The sequence below is a fragment of the Canis lupus genome, chromosome 8, assembly GCF_011100685.1.
Source record: "Canis lupus familiaris isolate Mischka breed German Shepherd chromosome 8, alternate assembly UU_Cfam_GSD_1.0, whole genome shotgun sequence".
NCBI lineage: Eukaryota > Metazoa > Chordata > Mammalia > Carnivora > Canidae > Canis > Canis lupus.
Window position 1 is genome coordinate 44941163 of NC_049229.1, and position 17598 is coordinate 44958760.

The 17598-nt window shown below is 32.9% G+C and overlaps 1 protein-coding gene across 14 annotated transcripts in view; it reads left to right on the top strand.

Annotated features, from left to right (window-relative positions):
* PCNX1 (pecanex 1) overlaps positions 1–17598 on the top strand; it is a 163730-nt gene that overhangs the window by 90260 nt on the left and 55872 nt on the right. For 12 of the 14 annotated variants that reach the window (XM_038545108.1, XM_038545114.1, XM_038545109.1 and 9 more), the window contains 6 exons: positions 1090–1307; positions 7478–7631; positions 9999–10031; positions 12748–12919; positions 13427–13537; positions 16646–16737. In XM_038545108.1, the coding sequence (XP_038401036.1) occupies positions 1090–1307; positions 7478–7631; positions 9999–10031; positions 12748–12919; positions 13427–13537; positions 16646–16737 (780 nt within the window). The remainder of the gene's footprint in view (positions 1–1089; positions 1308–7477; positions 7632–9998; positions 10032–12747; positions 12920–13426; positions 13538–16645; positions 16738–17598) is intronic. The other 2 variants (XM_038545110.1, XM_038545121.1) reach the window with 1 other exon arrangement.

Genomic DNA, 17598 nt, shown 5'->3' on the forward strand with positions numbered 1-17598 from the left:
AAATAAATGTAGTGCCAAAGGGGTTGATTGTTAGTAGCTTCCTGCAGATGATTGGTTGTGAGCTGGGTTTTAAGACCATAGACATGAGTTGGCACAGAATAATGTTTTTCAACATTTGGCAATGTCTGAAAACACTTTTACCTGTCACAGTTAGGGGAATGTTCCGTTACCTAGTGCATCAACAGAAGCCAGGGATACTATAAAATGACCTACAGTGGACAGTACAACCCCAAACAAAGGATTATCTATCTGGCTGAAAACATGTATGTGCCAAGATTGAGAGATCCTGGCATAGAGGATTAGGAAAAAGCTGTTTGGGGAGGTACCTATCAATGCTAAGAGAGAAAATGACTATAGGAAGCAGATTTTCTTTACTATACCCACATATGTGTTTGAAAAATAAAGATTGTCTCTGCTTTTTTACTGGAGTGTATTCCTGGAAACTTCATAGGAAAGCAAAAAATAAGAAAATGATTATTTTTTTGTTTTCTACCGTTGAATGGTGAAATCCTGGCTAGGGCTGTGCTAGATAAGGGAAACTTTAGACTCTTTCAGCAGAAGGGGAAACTGGTGAACTGTTGAGTGGATGAATTAAAGCTAAAAGAAATGTAATGTGGTAACTTCCTGTGTAGCCTCTGAGGAGTAGCCTGCCAAAACAAAAGAAGAAAAGCGGTGTAAGAGGGTCTTGAAAACAACTGTGATAAGAGACTATAGGAAGAAATGGGAGTTGAAGGCACTAGATCCAATTCAGGAGCTTAGACTTAGCATGATAATGAGGTTCAAGCTTAATGAGAAAAGCCATAAATGTGACAGGAAAAGAGAAGCCACTAATGATTCACAGTAAATGATTTTAATGGATTCACAATCATACAGTGTTAAGATTTCAAATACATTTTCCAATACAACTCTTCCAAAAGAACTATTGATTAATTTGCTTTGTTTACTTCCTATTATCACCTTTTGTAGTTTATGATCATAAAATGTCTATAAGGAGTGTAGAGAATTAAGGGAGCTCAGATAATCTGTGAGCTGATTGAATCATGACTTGATGGAAGATATTTTCAGCCTTTCATGCTGACTTTCTTTTAGCTCTCTCTTCCGCAGATTCGATTGAATAGACTATTGACCATCGATACAGATTTATTGGAGCAACAAGACATTGATCTAAGCCCTGACTTGGCAGCTACTTATGGTCCAACAGAAGAAGCTGCTCAAAAGGTTAAACACTATTATCGCTTTTGGATCTTACCCCAGCTATGGATCGGCATTAACTTTGACAGACTCACACTTTTGGCCCTGTTTGATAGGTGAGAATATAGTGTGATATTAAAGATACGCGTAGATTTTGTTTTTAACTTGAAATGTCTCTAACCATTGAGGTTGTTACTTGGTTAACATGTTAGAAAATGTTTTCTGTTTTGGTCCTTTTGAGATAAAATTTAAGTATTTAAGGCTCCCAAACATTTAAAACTTTTTGGTGGCAATTTTAATATGTTTATACAAAAAAATCCTTTTTTTTTTTATCATCGATAAGGATCATGGAACTGTACTTAAAAGCCAGAGAATATGAAGTGTTAATAATCATAAGGTTATAGGTAATATAACTCTAAATATAAAAGGTATTAGAGGAAACTTCTGTTTCCCTATTTTGTAGTACTAGTCTTAATAGTTAACAATATTAGTCCATTAAAACTTGGTGCTTCCTACTGAGAGGAGTAATAAAGATTGTATTTACTCTCCTATCTGAAACAATGAAAAAAAGAGAAAAAAAAAATGCATGAAACATTTCAGGACATTGGATATAAACAACAAAGGCATTAATTCCTGAGAGATTGGAAACACATTATAGGAGTCCTACAAGTGCCCCAGCTTACTACTGTAAGAGAGTTCCCAGTTTTCCTTGTTGGCTCCAACACAGGGAGAAGGTACTGAAGTGGAGCCCAGCAGACTTTCTGAGTTGAGGAGATGGAGCTATGAGTCCAGGGAGACCCAGAGCAGATAGGACAGAATATAGGAGAGAGGACTGCTATTCACAGAGAGAACCTCAGAGTTCTGCATTGGGTCTCCACAACTGCTCAGCAGGGTATACTGATCTATAAATGTATGTAAAGAAACTACTTGAGGTCAGAAATAGATGGACAGAAATGGACAAACAGATGTCCTGACACACAGGTACAGGAATAGTGCCTGTTCCCACCTGTCTGATTGAAGAAGTTCATAATTCATGTTTTATGGTGCATTGTATAGAGTAATCAAGAAAGTTTTGCCTTAAAAGTGGGGAGTAATTAGCCCTAACATGCATACTGCTCCAGACCCACCAAACAAATTATAAAAGCAAGACCTAAAATGATCAAACTGTTTCCAAGTAGCCTAACAAAGTTCAAGAAGATTTATAGAAATCTCAAAATTGTTACTTGGCATCCAGTGAAAGGATTCATGATGACATCTAGCCAAAAATGCCAAGAAGCAGTTAAACATGATTTATGAGGAAAATAATGAATCAATTGAAACTAATCTGTAATTGTCACAGATGTTAGAATTAGCTATCAAAGACATTAAAACAAGTACAATTGTACTCCATATGTTAAAAGAAAGTTAAGTAGGAACATGAAAGATGGTTTAATTAATTAGAGAGACAGAGAGTGTGCAAGTAAGAGGAGGGGTAGAGAGAAAGGGGGGAAGCAGACCGCCATCTGAGTAGGGAGCCTGACATGAGGCCTCAGTCTAGGACTCTGAGATCATGACCTGAGCCAAAATCAACAGTTGGATGCTTAACTAACTGAGCCATCCAGGCACTCCGACATGAAAGATATTCTAAAACACCCAAGTCACACTTACTGAGATAGTTCTTTTATAGAGATGAAAACTGCAATGTCTGAGATGAAACAACAGATGGAATTAATGGTAAATTAGACATCACAGAAGAAAATATTAGTGAACTTGAAACCATAGCAATAGAAACTATGTAAAATGAAACAGAGAAAAGAATCCTCTCCCACTCCTATCCCCCGGTGAAAACAATATATAAACAAATGAAAGTAAGCTGTGGGACAACTTCAAGAGACAGGAAGAGAGAAAAAAATTTTGAAGAAATAATGGAAAACTTTTCAAATTTGATGAAAATTCTAAATCTACACAGTCAAGAATGTCCATGAACCCCAAGTACAAGAAGCATGAAGAATAACTACACCAAGGCACATAATTGCTCAAAATCGGTGGTAAAAATCTTAAAAACTGCAAGAGGAAAAAAAGACTTAGTTTGTACAGAGGAACAAGGATAAGTAAGACATTAGATTTATTGCTGGAAATAATGCAAGTAAGAAGAGAGTGGATCAGCATGTTGCAAGTATTGAAAGGGAGAGGTAAAAAACCTGTCAACTTAGAATTCTGTACCCAGAAAAAAATATCTTTTAAAAACCAAGATGGAAAAAGACATTTTCAGACTACAAAAAACTGAGAGAATTTTTCTCAGGCAGATCCTCACTACAAAATATTTTAAAGGGATGTCTTTCAGGCAGAAAGAATAATACAGTGGAAATATGGACCTACCCAAAGGAACAAAGATCACTGGAAATGGTAAGTTAACTACATGGACAAATATATAAGGCTTTTTTCTTGCTAATTAAATCTCTTTAAGAGATAAAAAAAAAGAATAACAATGTATCAGGTGATTTATAACAAATTAAAGTTCATGATAGTAGCATAAGGTTGGCAAGGGGCTTCCAGTACTATAAATTCTTATATTAAGTATGAATTGGTATAACATCACTTGAAGTAAACTGTCATAAAATGTATACTATAATCCTAAACCAACCACTAAAATGAAAGAAAGAGTTATAACTAGGATGTTAAAAAAGGAGATAAAATGGATTCATAAAAATGACTCTGTTAATCTAAAAGAAGGCAGAAAACAAGGGAAAAGAGATCAAGAACAGATCAACAGATAGAAAATGAATGACAAGATAGAAAAAGTCAAAAATTGAATTGGAAAAAAAGCAAGACCCGACTTTGTTGTCTATAAGAAATGCACTTCAAATATAAAGGCAGAAATAGGTTAAAAGTAAAAGGATTGGGAAAGGCATACCATGCTGATACTAATCAAAGTAATGCTGGAGTGGCTGTATTAATGTCAGACACAGTAGATTGATTGATTGATTTATATATTTTATTTATTTATTCATGAGAGACACAGAGAGAGAGAGGTACAGACACAAGCAGAGGGAGAAGCAGGCTCCATTCCATGCAGGGAGCCTGACGTGGGACTTGATCCTGGGTTTCCAGGACCACACCCTGGGCTGAAGGTGGCTCTAAACCGCTGAGCCACTGGAGCTGCCCAACACAGTAGATTTTAGAGTCAAGAATATTACCAAGAATAAATAAAGTCACTTTTTGTAATGATAAGGGGTCAGTTAACTCATAGGAGTCAACTATCCTGAATGTTTTTACACTTAAAGCAGAGCTTCAAAATAAAAACTAACAGAAATAGGAAAATAGAAAAATTCACAATTACAGTGGAATTCAGTACCCCTCTCTGAATAATTGATTAGAAAAAATATGTAAAAAAAAAAAATATGTAGAAGATCAGCAAGGACATTGCAGATTTGAACAATCCTGGCAGCCAACCTAAGTTGACTGAACACTACTCAAAACAACAGACTACACATTCTTTTAAGTGCAGCTGAAACATTAACCAAGATAAACCATATTCTGGACCATAATAACAGAGTTAAATTTTAAGGATTCAAGTCATACATAATGTGTTCTCTAACCATAGTGGAATTAACTATAAGATAAAAACAAAAAGACCCAGGATCCCTGGGTGGCTCAGCAGTTTAGTGCCTGCTCAGGGCGTGATCCTAGAGTCCTGGGATTGAGTCCCACATCGGGCTCCCTGCATGGAGCCTACTTCTCCCTCTGCCTGTGTTTCTGCCTCTCTCTCTCTCTCTCTCTCTCTCTCTCATGAATAAATAAATAAAATCTTTTAAAAAATTAAAAAAGACTCTTGGGAAATCTCTAAATATTTAATGAAGCTAAATAATACTTCTACATAACTCATGGATCAAAGAAAAACATCAAGAGAGAAATTAAAAAGTATTTTGAACTGAATAAAAATGAACACAACATATCATAATTTTGGTGATACCAGTAACATACTACTCAGGAGAACTTACAGCACTAAATAAGAAGAAAAGTCAGTTCAATGGCTTCACCTTCCACCTTAAGAAACTAGAGAAAGAAGAGCACAGTGAGCCCAAGTAAGCAGAAGAGAGAAAATAGTAAAGGATAAAGCAAACATCTGTGAGGAAACAGAAAAACAAAGAAAAATCAAGGAAACCAAAAGCTTGATTAAATTGATAAACCTTAAAAAAAAAAAAAAAGATAAGCCTTTAGCCAGTCTAATTAGAGGGAAAAAAAGAGAAAAGATGCAAATTGCCTTTAACAGGAATGAGATAAGATATCACCACAGATTCTACAGGTATTAAATTAATGAAAGTATTATGATCAGTTAAATATAAATAAATTTGACAATGGACAAATTTCTTAAAAGCTAGAAATCATCATAGTTCATCATACATTACCTTAATGGTACTATATTAAATAAATGGGAATTGTGGCTAAACACCTGCCTATAAAGAAAACTCCAGGCCTAAGTGACATCAAAATAATACCCTAAATCAATTAAGTAGAGAAATAATAGTCTTTTCAATAAATGATCCTAGGACCATTGGATTTTGATATGAAAAACGCCTTTTATACTTACATTGCACCATATTATAAAATTATAAAAAGTAACTCAAAATGAATCATAGGTTTAAATGTAAAATCTAGAGCGATAAAATTCCAGATGCCTGGGTGGCTCAGTGGGTTAAGTGTCTGCCTTTAGCTCAGGTCATGATCTCAGGGTCCTTTAGAGCCCCTACTCAGCAAGGAGTCTGCTTCTCTCTTTCCCTCTACCCCTCCCTCCTCCTGTATTCTCTCTTTCCCACACTCTCTCTCTTGCAAATAAGTAAATAAAATTTAAAAAATATAAAACACTAAAATTCCTGGAACAAAACAAAACACGGTAGGAGAAAATTTTTGTGACCTTGGGTTAGGCAAACTTTTGTAGATGACACCAAAAACAATAAATGAACAAGTTGATAAACTGGACTCATCAAAATTAAATACTAGCAAAAGCTGAAGGAGAGCACACCTACAGTGATGGGAACTATAGACAGTATGTAATATAGCAGAACTGCTGAAAGTCATTGGATTTGACAAATCTGCAATTCTATAATTGCTTTGTAAAAATAAATGAAAATACCAGTGTTTATTGATTTGAAAATACTATCAAACTTGTTTTCATCTGAGAGAACTATAAAATGAATTAGTACAGAGATATTTGTGAATTTTTTAGGTCAATTGATGATTATAAATATGGCATTGACTTAATAAGAAACAAGTTAATAAAAAATTTTATGATTATAACAATAATTCTTTATCTTTTCTAGAAAATTTAAATATATATGAAGATTTTAAGATAGGAAAAGGCCAACTATAATTCTTCTACCCAGAGAGAACCATTATTAATACTATCATTTTGATATGTTGTTTTTTTAACCTATATGTGTATGCTTTTAAATAACAACTTGTATCTTTCTATACATACAGTTTTGTGTCGTTTTCTTTGTATAGCAGATATATTGAATATGTTCCCATGTTGGTAAATGTTTTTTTAAAAACCCGGCTTTTTACAAGTATTTAATATTTTATGAATAAAATGAGATAGATTCTTATTTTTCAGTACGACATATAAAAATCATCTTCATTGCTATGTTTAATAGCTGGGTCATCATATTATTTTGCAGTCTCAGTTAAATAAAATATAGAACTATCTCAGCAGCTTTGATAGAGGCAGCATTGATGGTTTTTGCTACTGTCTTCATTTTCAATATATGTAAGTCTATTTTTAAGTAATCTATTAAGTTTTGAGGTTATTTCAGATGATTTCAGAATGCAGAAAATGAAATCACTTGGTATCAAAATTTGGTCACAAACTTTGTCATATAAAATAACTTTTCCATTTTAATTTTCTAGAAACCATATTGAGTTTTTAAAAAATGTTTTCTTTGTATATCTCCTTTTATTTACTATTCAGGTTCCTTAGTTATTTGACAACAGATGTTATAGAAAAGCAGATGTTAAAGAAGAGTAAACTTTTAAAATAGAAATTGAAACTAATATTATTATGTCTTATAATTAGAACTTTACTTACTTACTTTAATTACATGGTTAATCTGCACTTAGGGTTTTGTGTTAACTTTCCATATTACCTAGTTTCTTTTTCAGTATGCTCCAAAACCTTATTCAGAACCAGTACCAAAAAATCATCTCAGCAAGCATAGTATGAACTTCTTCATGATGTCCTCTACTTTTTCACTCTTAATTTCTTATATTGATGATATACTTACTTACTCATAAATTTTTCTGTCTACAGAAATCGTGAGATTCTGGAAAATGTGTTAGCTGTCATCCTGGCTATCCTTGTGGCTTTTTTGGGATCTATTCTTCTCATACAAGGCTTCTTCAGAGATATCTGGGTCTTCCAGTTCTGCCTAGTGATAGCCAGCTGTCAATACTCACTACTTAAGGTACCAGCATCTCTCTTCTTTTCAGACTAGGGAATAATATTTGTGTTACAAGGCAGAGGTTTTGTATCATTCATTGCATTATAGTAATATGTTAATTTTTAGATTTATTTTCCCTGGGTGATTACATTAGATTGGGTAGGGAGCAAAAGGGACATATAAACTTTAAAAAAAAAAAAAAAAAAAAAAAAAAGATGTGTAAATGAAGATTCCTAGGAACTATTGGAAGAAAATATTTGGGCATTTGTTTAAAATGAGAATTAACATTCTTGAAATTCATTTAAAAAATATCAACATCAACTATCCTATCCCCATTCTGTAAGATGAAATTTATTCAAATCCATCAGTGGTTAGGTATAATAATGTCAAGACTAGTATATATATATTTTTGGGACACTGAAAGCCAGAAGATTGGTATTCCTTTAATTGGTATACTGTTTATAAACAGTAGCTTGAAAATACCAAATGTTATTAATTTTAAGCTTTCTAAAAATGGAAAAATCAAATACTTAATTTTTCACTTTCCATGCAAAATCGGTGTGGACTGTTAATGTGGATCATTTGCTTTTTTTCTGAGCTAGTAGAAATTCTTGCTTGTATTGGTTATTTGCCCAGTATATGCTAGCATGCAGAACTCTCCCCCATCCTGAAAACAATTTGTTTAGTTCCATTTATACTGTTAACTGTCCTTTATAGATAGACATCCAGCAAAACTACCTGTGCCAACTTCATTTCTTCAAGTCTCATCTACACTTTTTTCTTCATTGCTGTACTGAAGTTGCAGTCTTTGTGGGCTAATAATCTAATTGCCAAATCTGTGTCTTTTTTCATTCTTCATCCTTTTTTGAGTGCTGTATCATTTAGTACCTATGAATACTATCTTCTATTTTTATATTATCCTCATTGTTCATCTGTGACTTTATCCTGCCCTGATGATTATCTTACTTTTCAGATAACTGTAATTTCCTTTGTTGATTCCTCTCTGGTCTTTGGACTACTCCATAGTTTATGAGAATTTTTTAGGGTTTTATTTGGCCCTCTTTTCAGCTTGCTACTCCTTGCCAGTGAAGTTACCCTCTTTTATTACTTTTTTGTTGTTCCTCCTATGTATGAATTATGTCCAGATTTTTTTTTTATGTGTCCAGATTTATATCTCAAAGTCTTCATCTTTCTCAAAAGCTTTAGTCCTATCTATCTAACAAGCAGTTTGGCACATTTTAAAAATAGCACATCATCTTCTGATTAATATTTCTCTTTCCCGATTCCTTTGCTTTTGACAGTAGTATACTGACTCAAAATCCTAAAACCTCTCTGTTCCTTACTTCTCGATCCCTAATAACAAGTAATCAGGTCACTTTGATTAAATTTGGTGATTCTCTGTCAAAATTTTTGGCCTCTATTCTTTCTATTTCAACCATTATAATCCATCTCTTTATTGCCTTAAACTATTTAAATTCATTCCTTTGCTTCAGTGTCTCTTGTCCTGTTAACTTTGTCCACTGTTTTCAGGTTAATCTGGTTAGACATAGGAAGATAAAGGATGATTGAAATTTAAAATTTTTTTTAGATTTAAAAAATCTAGTTGACTAGAAGAATAGTAATATGAAGAGAAGTAAGAAAGACTGGTCCAGAAGCTTTTAGAGGCCAGATGTTGGAATCGAAAGAGTTTAGTTTACCTGATCTCATACCCAGCCAAGAACCACATGCCAAACCTAGTGAGCTTGGCCTTTTGTAGAGTTGTAGGGTGGTGATAGATCATTTTAGTGAAATTGTTTGGTATGCTCTTAGAAATGAATTGGAACTTGGGAGAAAAGTCATGATTTGGGAAGTAGCTGCCAAATATGTTTTGAACATTTTTATGGAAAGTTGATAAAATTTCTTACACGGAGACAACTTGATGATTTTGGTGTGAAAATGCAGATAATTTTTAAAAACAAATACTTTTGAATTATTTAGTAAGCTTGGAATTTGTGGGCTGAACTAAAATTCTTCTTATAAACTAACCTATATTTTGTGCATTTCCTGAATTGGAGTGGTATCATATAAGAAAGCTTCTACCTTAACTATACTTATGTGTAGTGACGAGCCAAGGAGTAAGATAGACTAACTACCATATGCCATTTCAGAAATATTAAGCTAGATGCAAATTATTAATTAGTAATAATAAGCTTAAGAGTCAGGAAAGATTTGAGATCTCTTTGATATCATAGTGATTTGGAGTTTCATCTTCTGTTGATATTTCAACAAAATTAATATAGGTTATTTCTTAGCTGTGGAATTTTTACTTGAAATTATTCCAGGCATTTTGAAGGTTGCATATAAAGTTACCAGGATCTCAGTAGTATAATCTATCTTTTGTTTCATTTTTAGAGTGTTCAACCAGATTCTTCTTCTCCCAGACATGTAAGTTGTAATTCCCTAACATTCATCAAAACCTTCTTTTCGTCGTATGTCAGATTGAATTAAGATTTATGTTATTATTTTCTCATTTAACTTTTGATGCTCTACTAGAAAGATAGATGATTTATTAGTGTGAAATAGCATTGTAATTGTAGACTCTAAATCTCAGTTGAAAATGAGCATAATTCATTTTTGGCAACCTTTTTTTAGGAGGAGGTTATCAATTAGGTAGACATGGTTCATATAAACTCATAGTTATTTAATAACTTGTGTTTAATAAATTTTAAAGAATAAATCATCAGTAAGTATTAAAAAATAGAATTTTGAAGTAGGGAGAACTGTATATTATTTTGCTTAGGTAATTGTTAAGAGCAACAATAAAGAGGTAATAAGTTGATCTGGTGTTTAGACCTATGGACACTGAGGAGATTAAAAACTTTATTATTCACTTTGTGACTTTGGAAAAGAATATTAATTACTAAACAGTATTTTTTGTGAAGTGTGATCCAATTTTAGAACTGACCATAAAGTATTTAGCAGAAAGAATGCCAAAGGGCATTCTCTTTAAAATAGTCCAAAAACAGACTCCCAAGAACAGTTTATGATGATGCCTTTTTTCTTGACCATAATTATTATTTTTACCCATACACTGGAATAGTGTAGATGAGCAAAACAGAACAAGAAAGCAAATGATTTCCTTTCAAGTGATTGTTTAATATTTTTTAAGAATGCTTTTGAAGTGTAATGATATATGGCAGCATTGTTTTCAACTTCAAATTTTGACATAATTTGAAATTTAGGGAAAAGTTATAAGGATTATACGAATAATTTTTTTTTCTTTAAGATATTTATTTGAGAGGGAGGGGGAGAGAGACAGCATGTGCATGCACATGGGCAAGTGGAATGAGGGGCAAAGGGAGAAGCAGACCCCGGGATCATGACTTGAGCCAAAGGCAGACGCTTAACCGACTGAGCCACCCAGGTGCTCCTGTGCAAAGAATTCTTGATGCCATCTACCCAGATCCCTGTGTGAACATTTACCATATTTGCCTATTCCTTTATTAGTTTCTCTCCACCACTTCCCCCATCTCTATTCACTCCACACACAGTTTTCTGAGAGTGAATTGTAGACACAGTGCCCCAGGACTTCCATGTATTTTCTTAGAAACAAAGGCATTCCTTTACATGATTAGTTTCAATATAATTATTAAAATCAGGACATTGAACATTGATAGAATACTGTTTTCTAAACTACAGATCTTACTCAGGCATTTCCGTTGACTCAGTTGACAATAGAAAATCCCTGATTTTGCATTTGTTCTTTTTAGCTTCCTTTAATCTGGAGTTCTTTAGTATGTATTTGTCTTTCATGCTTTTGACACTTTCGGTGGGTACCTGCCATTAATTTTGTAGACCATCCCTTAATTTGAGTTTGTCTGATGTGTCCTTTTGATTAGATACAGGACATGCTTTTTTGGAAGGAAAATTATGTAAGTGTTGTGTTCTTTTCAGTGTGTCATACTGGGAAGCACATGATACTAATTTATCCTTTTACTAGTCATATTAACTTTCATCTTTTGGCTAAGGGTAGTATCTGCAGGGTTTTCAGACTCTGCAGTACTAATATTTGGGCTGGATAATTCTTTGTTGAAAATCAGTGGGAGGGAGGAGTGCTGTCCTCTACGTTATAGGATGTCTAGCATTACCTCTGACCTCTACCCACTAGATGCCTGCTGGGAACACACTCCCCAGTTGAGACCACCAGAATGTCTTCAGACATTGCCAAATGTCCTCTAGGGGGCAAAATTACCTCCCAGTCCTTTGAGAACCACTAATTATTGTAATGTGAACTGTTTTTTTCCAATAGTTAATAAATGTCTCATAGCAAAATATTTGAGATTTTATATTATGTCTCCTTGCCCCACAAACTTCCACCTACTTGTTTTCAATAAATCTATTGCTATTACTTGCCTGCATCATTTATCATTTGATGGTTGCCAAATAGTGATTTTCTAATCCCATCATTCCTTACACATTTATCAGTTGACTTTTTACTATAAGGGAGAATTTTTCTTTCTGTGCTTACTTATTTGTATTGCTGTGGATTCATGTTTTATTCAGTGAACTATAATGTTATATTTATTTTGATGGACAAATTGTCCCTGATTTGGCCATTGGAAGCCCACACGCTGCCCTTCCTGTTCTTTTGATTTATCCTTATCAGTCTTTAAGTACTTCCTTCCTTTTCACAGTATGTTCCAGGCTAATCTATACTTTCCCTACCCTAGCCCAAAACCAGCCTTTTCTCTGTGAAGGCCTAGTTTTTTTAGTCAATGTGTTATTTGTAAACTAAAATCTTGATGCTAGTAATGTTTATTACTAGAATGTCATTGCTTCTGGGCCCTCTGAATGGATAAAGCTAAGAAATATATTTGTGTATATACACGTGCACACATATATGTATACACACATCTTATAGCTATCTGTGCATTAAAAATAATAAGTTCATACTGATACATCTGATTTCAGTCCTGTACCACAGGGTTCATTCTATTCTTCCTTCCTGTATTTGTAATTTCCTTCTGCCACAGTCAGAAACTTTGCTTCCATGTGGATACATTTTGAATCCTTAGAATATAAGCTACCAAAGATCTCAATAGCTAGTTGTAATTCTTAAAATCAACTAACATGACTTTCTTTTTTTAAATATCATTTTCAGGGTCATAATCGTATCATTGCCTACAGTAGACCAGTTTATTTCTGTTTATGTTGTGGTCTTATTTGGCTCTTGGATTATGGTAGCAGAAACCTTACTACAACCAAGTTCAAATTATATGGAATAACTTTCACTAATCCACTGGTGCTTATATCAGCCAGGGATTTAGTTATAGGTGAGTTGTCTTTAAAGTATCTCAGATCTTAACATAAATTTATTTGTATACAAATAGTTCCCTGATAAACAGATCAGTTACATAGTTAAAAATGATTTTAATAGGCTTCCTTTGCTGTTTATTGTAATCCTCTCCATGAGGAACAAAACTATAGGGCTATTACAATGGAAAAAGTTAATGAAAAAGTTCTGTTCTTGAAGCAAATGTTCTTAAAGTTTTCCTTTGATTCTACATCTCAGATAACTATTATATGAAAATGGTTGAAATAATTTTAAAAGCTGTTCTTTATCATTGAAAAATTTATTTAATACCCAAGCAGTCATGTAGAAAGAAACAATTTAAAATGATGTTTTTTAAAAAATTGTTTTAATTTTTGTATTCATATACATTTTGTATTTTTTTAATCATTTATGATCTTAAATGATCTTAAGATCATTTATGATCTTAAAATGAACAAAAGGATGATTGTTATATATGTTTTTAACATGCTTTTCTTTTCTTCTGTAGTGTTTACACTCTGTTTCCCAATAGTATTTTTCATTGGTCTCCTGCCTCAAGTGAATACATTTGTAATGTACCTTTGTGAGCAATTGGATATTCATATCTTTGGTGGTAATGGTGAGTAGTTTCTTTTAAAAATTACAGATTATAGTTTTACAGTTTATTAATAAAGTAACATTAAAATACCTTTCTAATTTTCATTTTAGAATTGAAATTAAAAAGAAAAAGGCATTTATTTAATAATTAAAGACTGAGCAGGAATTAATTTGTAGATAGAACAAAGTAGTCAGATCTGCCACTTTTTTGAAAGATCCAGGAATAATGGAATTACATTATAAGAAGTGATGAAGTACCATTATCTAAAACTAAAAGTTGTAGTGAGTTTAGATGGAATCTGTATAAACTTATGAAATATTTGTGAAAGCCTATCCCAAATAAATTGACTTCTGACACATGACATTATATTTGGATTCTGTACTAGTTTATTTGGTATGTCTCTGATTATGGTTTCAGAGCTCTGTTATTTCTTTAGAATGGAAACGCCAAAACCAGATGCTTTTAGTAAAATATTTTACTAGATAAGATTTTTAGAAGTATCTCTGTGTTTAGAGTAAGATATATGGGTATGGATTGATACACTTAGAAATTTATTCCCCTCTTACATGTATATTTTACTTTGAAAATGAGAAAGACCATACCAGTATTACTCTGAAATGGATAATGGTTTGCAGAACTTGAAAATAATTTTATGGACACTGTGGTTAAAATACATTGTTATATAACTTAACCATTTAAAATTTTACTTGAAAGATGAGTGTACAACTAGAGAAAAAATATGAAAGGGAAAGAATTACTATATAACTTTTGTGATCTGTTTCTCTTCATACTCCACATTTGTAGTCCATATCTTCCAAGCATATGCATTGAAATCATCTCTGTTGATAAAATGTTATTGTAGCTTAAATTTTAAGTAATCTTAATCTCTTTCTATGTTGCTATGAATCTAGGGCATTTTTAGTGTTTGAAAAATTTTTGAAGGGGTATGAATTAGGAGTAAGCTGGTCTTCATAGATTAATGGGTAGAAGACTGTTTGAGTATTTAGGGCATGGAGGGGGCTTCGGGTAGGTAATTTATAATAGTGGGCTTCATCATATTGTCATTTACAAACTTGTGCAAGGTGTTAGTTTTTTAATATTGCCTAAAGAAAATTTTTTTCATGTAGATCTTTTTATGATTACCATATAAAATTACTATTAACAAAAATCTTGTATCCATATTTTAAAAATAAAGGGTAACTATCTTAGCCATCCCCTAGTCCTTATTATTAATAATCCCACTGAATCTATTTTTTTCCACTTATCAGAATAGAATTTAAGAAAATTTTTTATTAAAATATAGTTGATGTTGACATACAATATTATATTAGTTTCAAGTATATGACATAGTGATTCAGTAATTATAAACATTAAAAAAATGCTTACCACTGTAAGTGTAGTTATCACCTGTCACTCCACACAGTTATTACAGTATTATTGACTGTATTCCCTATGCTGTACTTTTCATTCTGTGATTTATTTATTTTATAACTGGAAGTTTGTCTCTTTATCCCTTTCACCTATTTTGCCCATCCCCTCAGTTTGGCAACCACTAATTTGTTACGTGTTCTTGAGTCTCTCTCTGTTTTTGTTTTTTGTTTTGTTTTTTAGATGCCACATGTGAGTGAATCATACAGTATTTGTCTTTTTTTGTCTGACTTACTTCACTTAGAATAATGACCTGTAGGTCCATCCATGTTGTTGTTACAAATGGCAGTATTTCATTCATGTTTGTGGCTAAGTCTTTATCCATTCATCTGTTGAAGGACACTTGTGTTGCTTCCATATCTTGACTCTTGTTAAATAATGCTGCAATAAATATAGTGGTGCATATATCTTTTTGAATTAGCGTTTTCACTCTCTTGGGTAAATAGCCAGAAATGGAGTCACTGGATCATATGGTAGTTCCACTTTTAATTTTTTAAAGAACCTCCATACTGTTTTCCTTAGAGGCTGCACCAATTTATATTCCCATCAACAGTTGCATGAGGGCTCCTTTTTCTCCACATTCTCGCCAGCACTTACTATTTCTTGTCTTTTTGATGCTAGCCACTATGACTAGTATGAGCTGACATTGATTGTGGTTTTGGTTTGCATTTCCCTGATGATTAGTGATGCTGAATGTCTTTCCATGTATCTGTTGGCCAGCTATGTGTCTTCCTTGGAAAAATGTCTATTCAAGTCCTCTGTATGTTTTAATTGGATTATTTATGTGTTTTGCCAATGTTGAGTTGTATGAGGTTTTTTAAAAATATATTTTGGATATTAACCCTTTATCGAACATGTCATTTGCAGATATCTTCTTCCCTTCAGTAGACTGCCTTTTTGTTTTGTTCTTAGATTCCTGCACTCTGCAAAGCTTTTTCAGTTTGATGTAGTCTAATTGTTTATTTTTGCTTTTGTTTCCTCTGCTTGAGGAGACAGATCCTGGGAAAATATTGCTAAGGCCAATGTCCAAGAGATTACTGTTTATGTTTTCTTTTAGAGGTTTTATGGTTTCCTGTCTTATATTTAGATCTTTTACCCATTTTGAACTTATTTTTGTGTATGGTGTAAGAAAGTGGTCTAGTTTCATTCTTTGGTGTGTAGCTGTCCAGTTTTCCCAAAGCCACTTACTGAAGAGATGGGTCTACTTTTTGTTATTAGTAATTAGATCTGTACTTTTTTGTGAGAGTTAATTAACACATGGGAATATAAATGTACTTCTTTGGGTAATACTAGTTCTGTTTACAGAGACTAATATCTTTTGGTGAATACCTAATACATTGCCAGTTGTTTTAAGCCTCCACAAGCTTCATTTCCCCATACTTTTGTAAATAAGAAGATACATTCTTGAAGCATAATATAGGTACGGTTTTTTTCTGCTGTGTATAAACATTTATTACTTATAAGGTGGATATATTTTGTCTTGTATCAAAAATTGTGGGTAGTAAACCTTTGTCACTTTAAAATCTTTTGAAAGGATAGGATAATGTAACTGAATTTGACTGAATTTTTAAAAATCAAATGAGTAGATATTTCATTGTAGTCAGTATTACAACATTTTACATACTTTTCAGTGGCCTTTTAAGATGTGTTTTTTCCATAAATGTTTATAAAATGCTAAATTTTTTTCATTTTCTTGTCTAGCCACTACAAGTTTGCTTGCAGCACTTTACAGTTTTATCTGTAGCATTGTGGCAGTAGCCTTACTGTATGGATTGTGTTATGGCGCTTTAAAGGTGAGCAATACATGATAGTACAATTTTATGTTTAAGGCTATTTTTCTATGTGAAGATTGTTTTTAATTGACTAATAATGATGTAAGCCACCTTCCCTCTTTCTCCCTGGGGCCATTGTAGCATTGATTTCCATGATTTTTGTATTTTGAGCATTATTTTCATTCTTGTTTACTTTGAATTTGAAAGCAATTTCATGGTTAACGATTATTAAAAGTAAATCCTTTTTCAGGTAGTAATCATAGGTTAATATTAGAAACAGATTATTAAAACTAGGTTGGTGATAATAACAATATGAAATTAATTTTAGATCTTTAAGAATATATATATGTCTTATTCACATCAAGATTTCTTGAAGCTTCTGAGCACAAGTGCCAAGGACTGCAAGTTAAGATACATTCTAGTCAAAATTAATGCACTGAAATTTAATGTCATTATTGACTTACAAAGATCTGGATGAGCCTTAATTAGCTTCATTTTATTTATTTATTTATCTATTCATTCATTCATTCATTCATTCATTCATGAGAGACACAGAAAGAGAGAGGCAGGGACTTAGGCAGAGGGAGAAGTAGGCTCCTTGCAGGGAGCCTGTTGCAGGACTCGATCCTGGACCCCGGAATCATGCCCTGAGCTGAAGGCAGATGCTCAACCACTGAGCCACCCAGGCATCCCAATTAGCCCTATTTTAAAAAGATTGTCACCAAGTTGTAAACATAAAAATCTTAAATTTCTTGTAAACAATTCTCAACCTCAAGTTTTATTTTTTTTTAATCTTTAATGCAAGACAACCAGAGGATGATAGGGTTGAAAGAACTAAGAAAAGTGATCCATAGCATCCTTTTTTGCATCATTTATACAGTA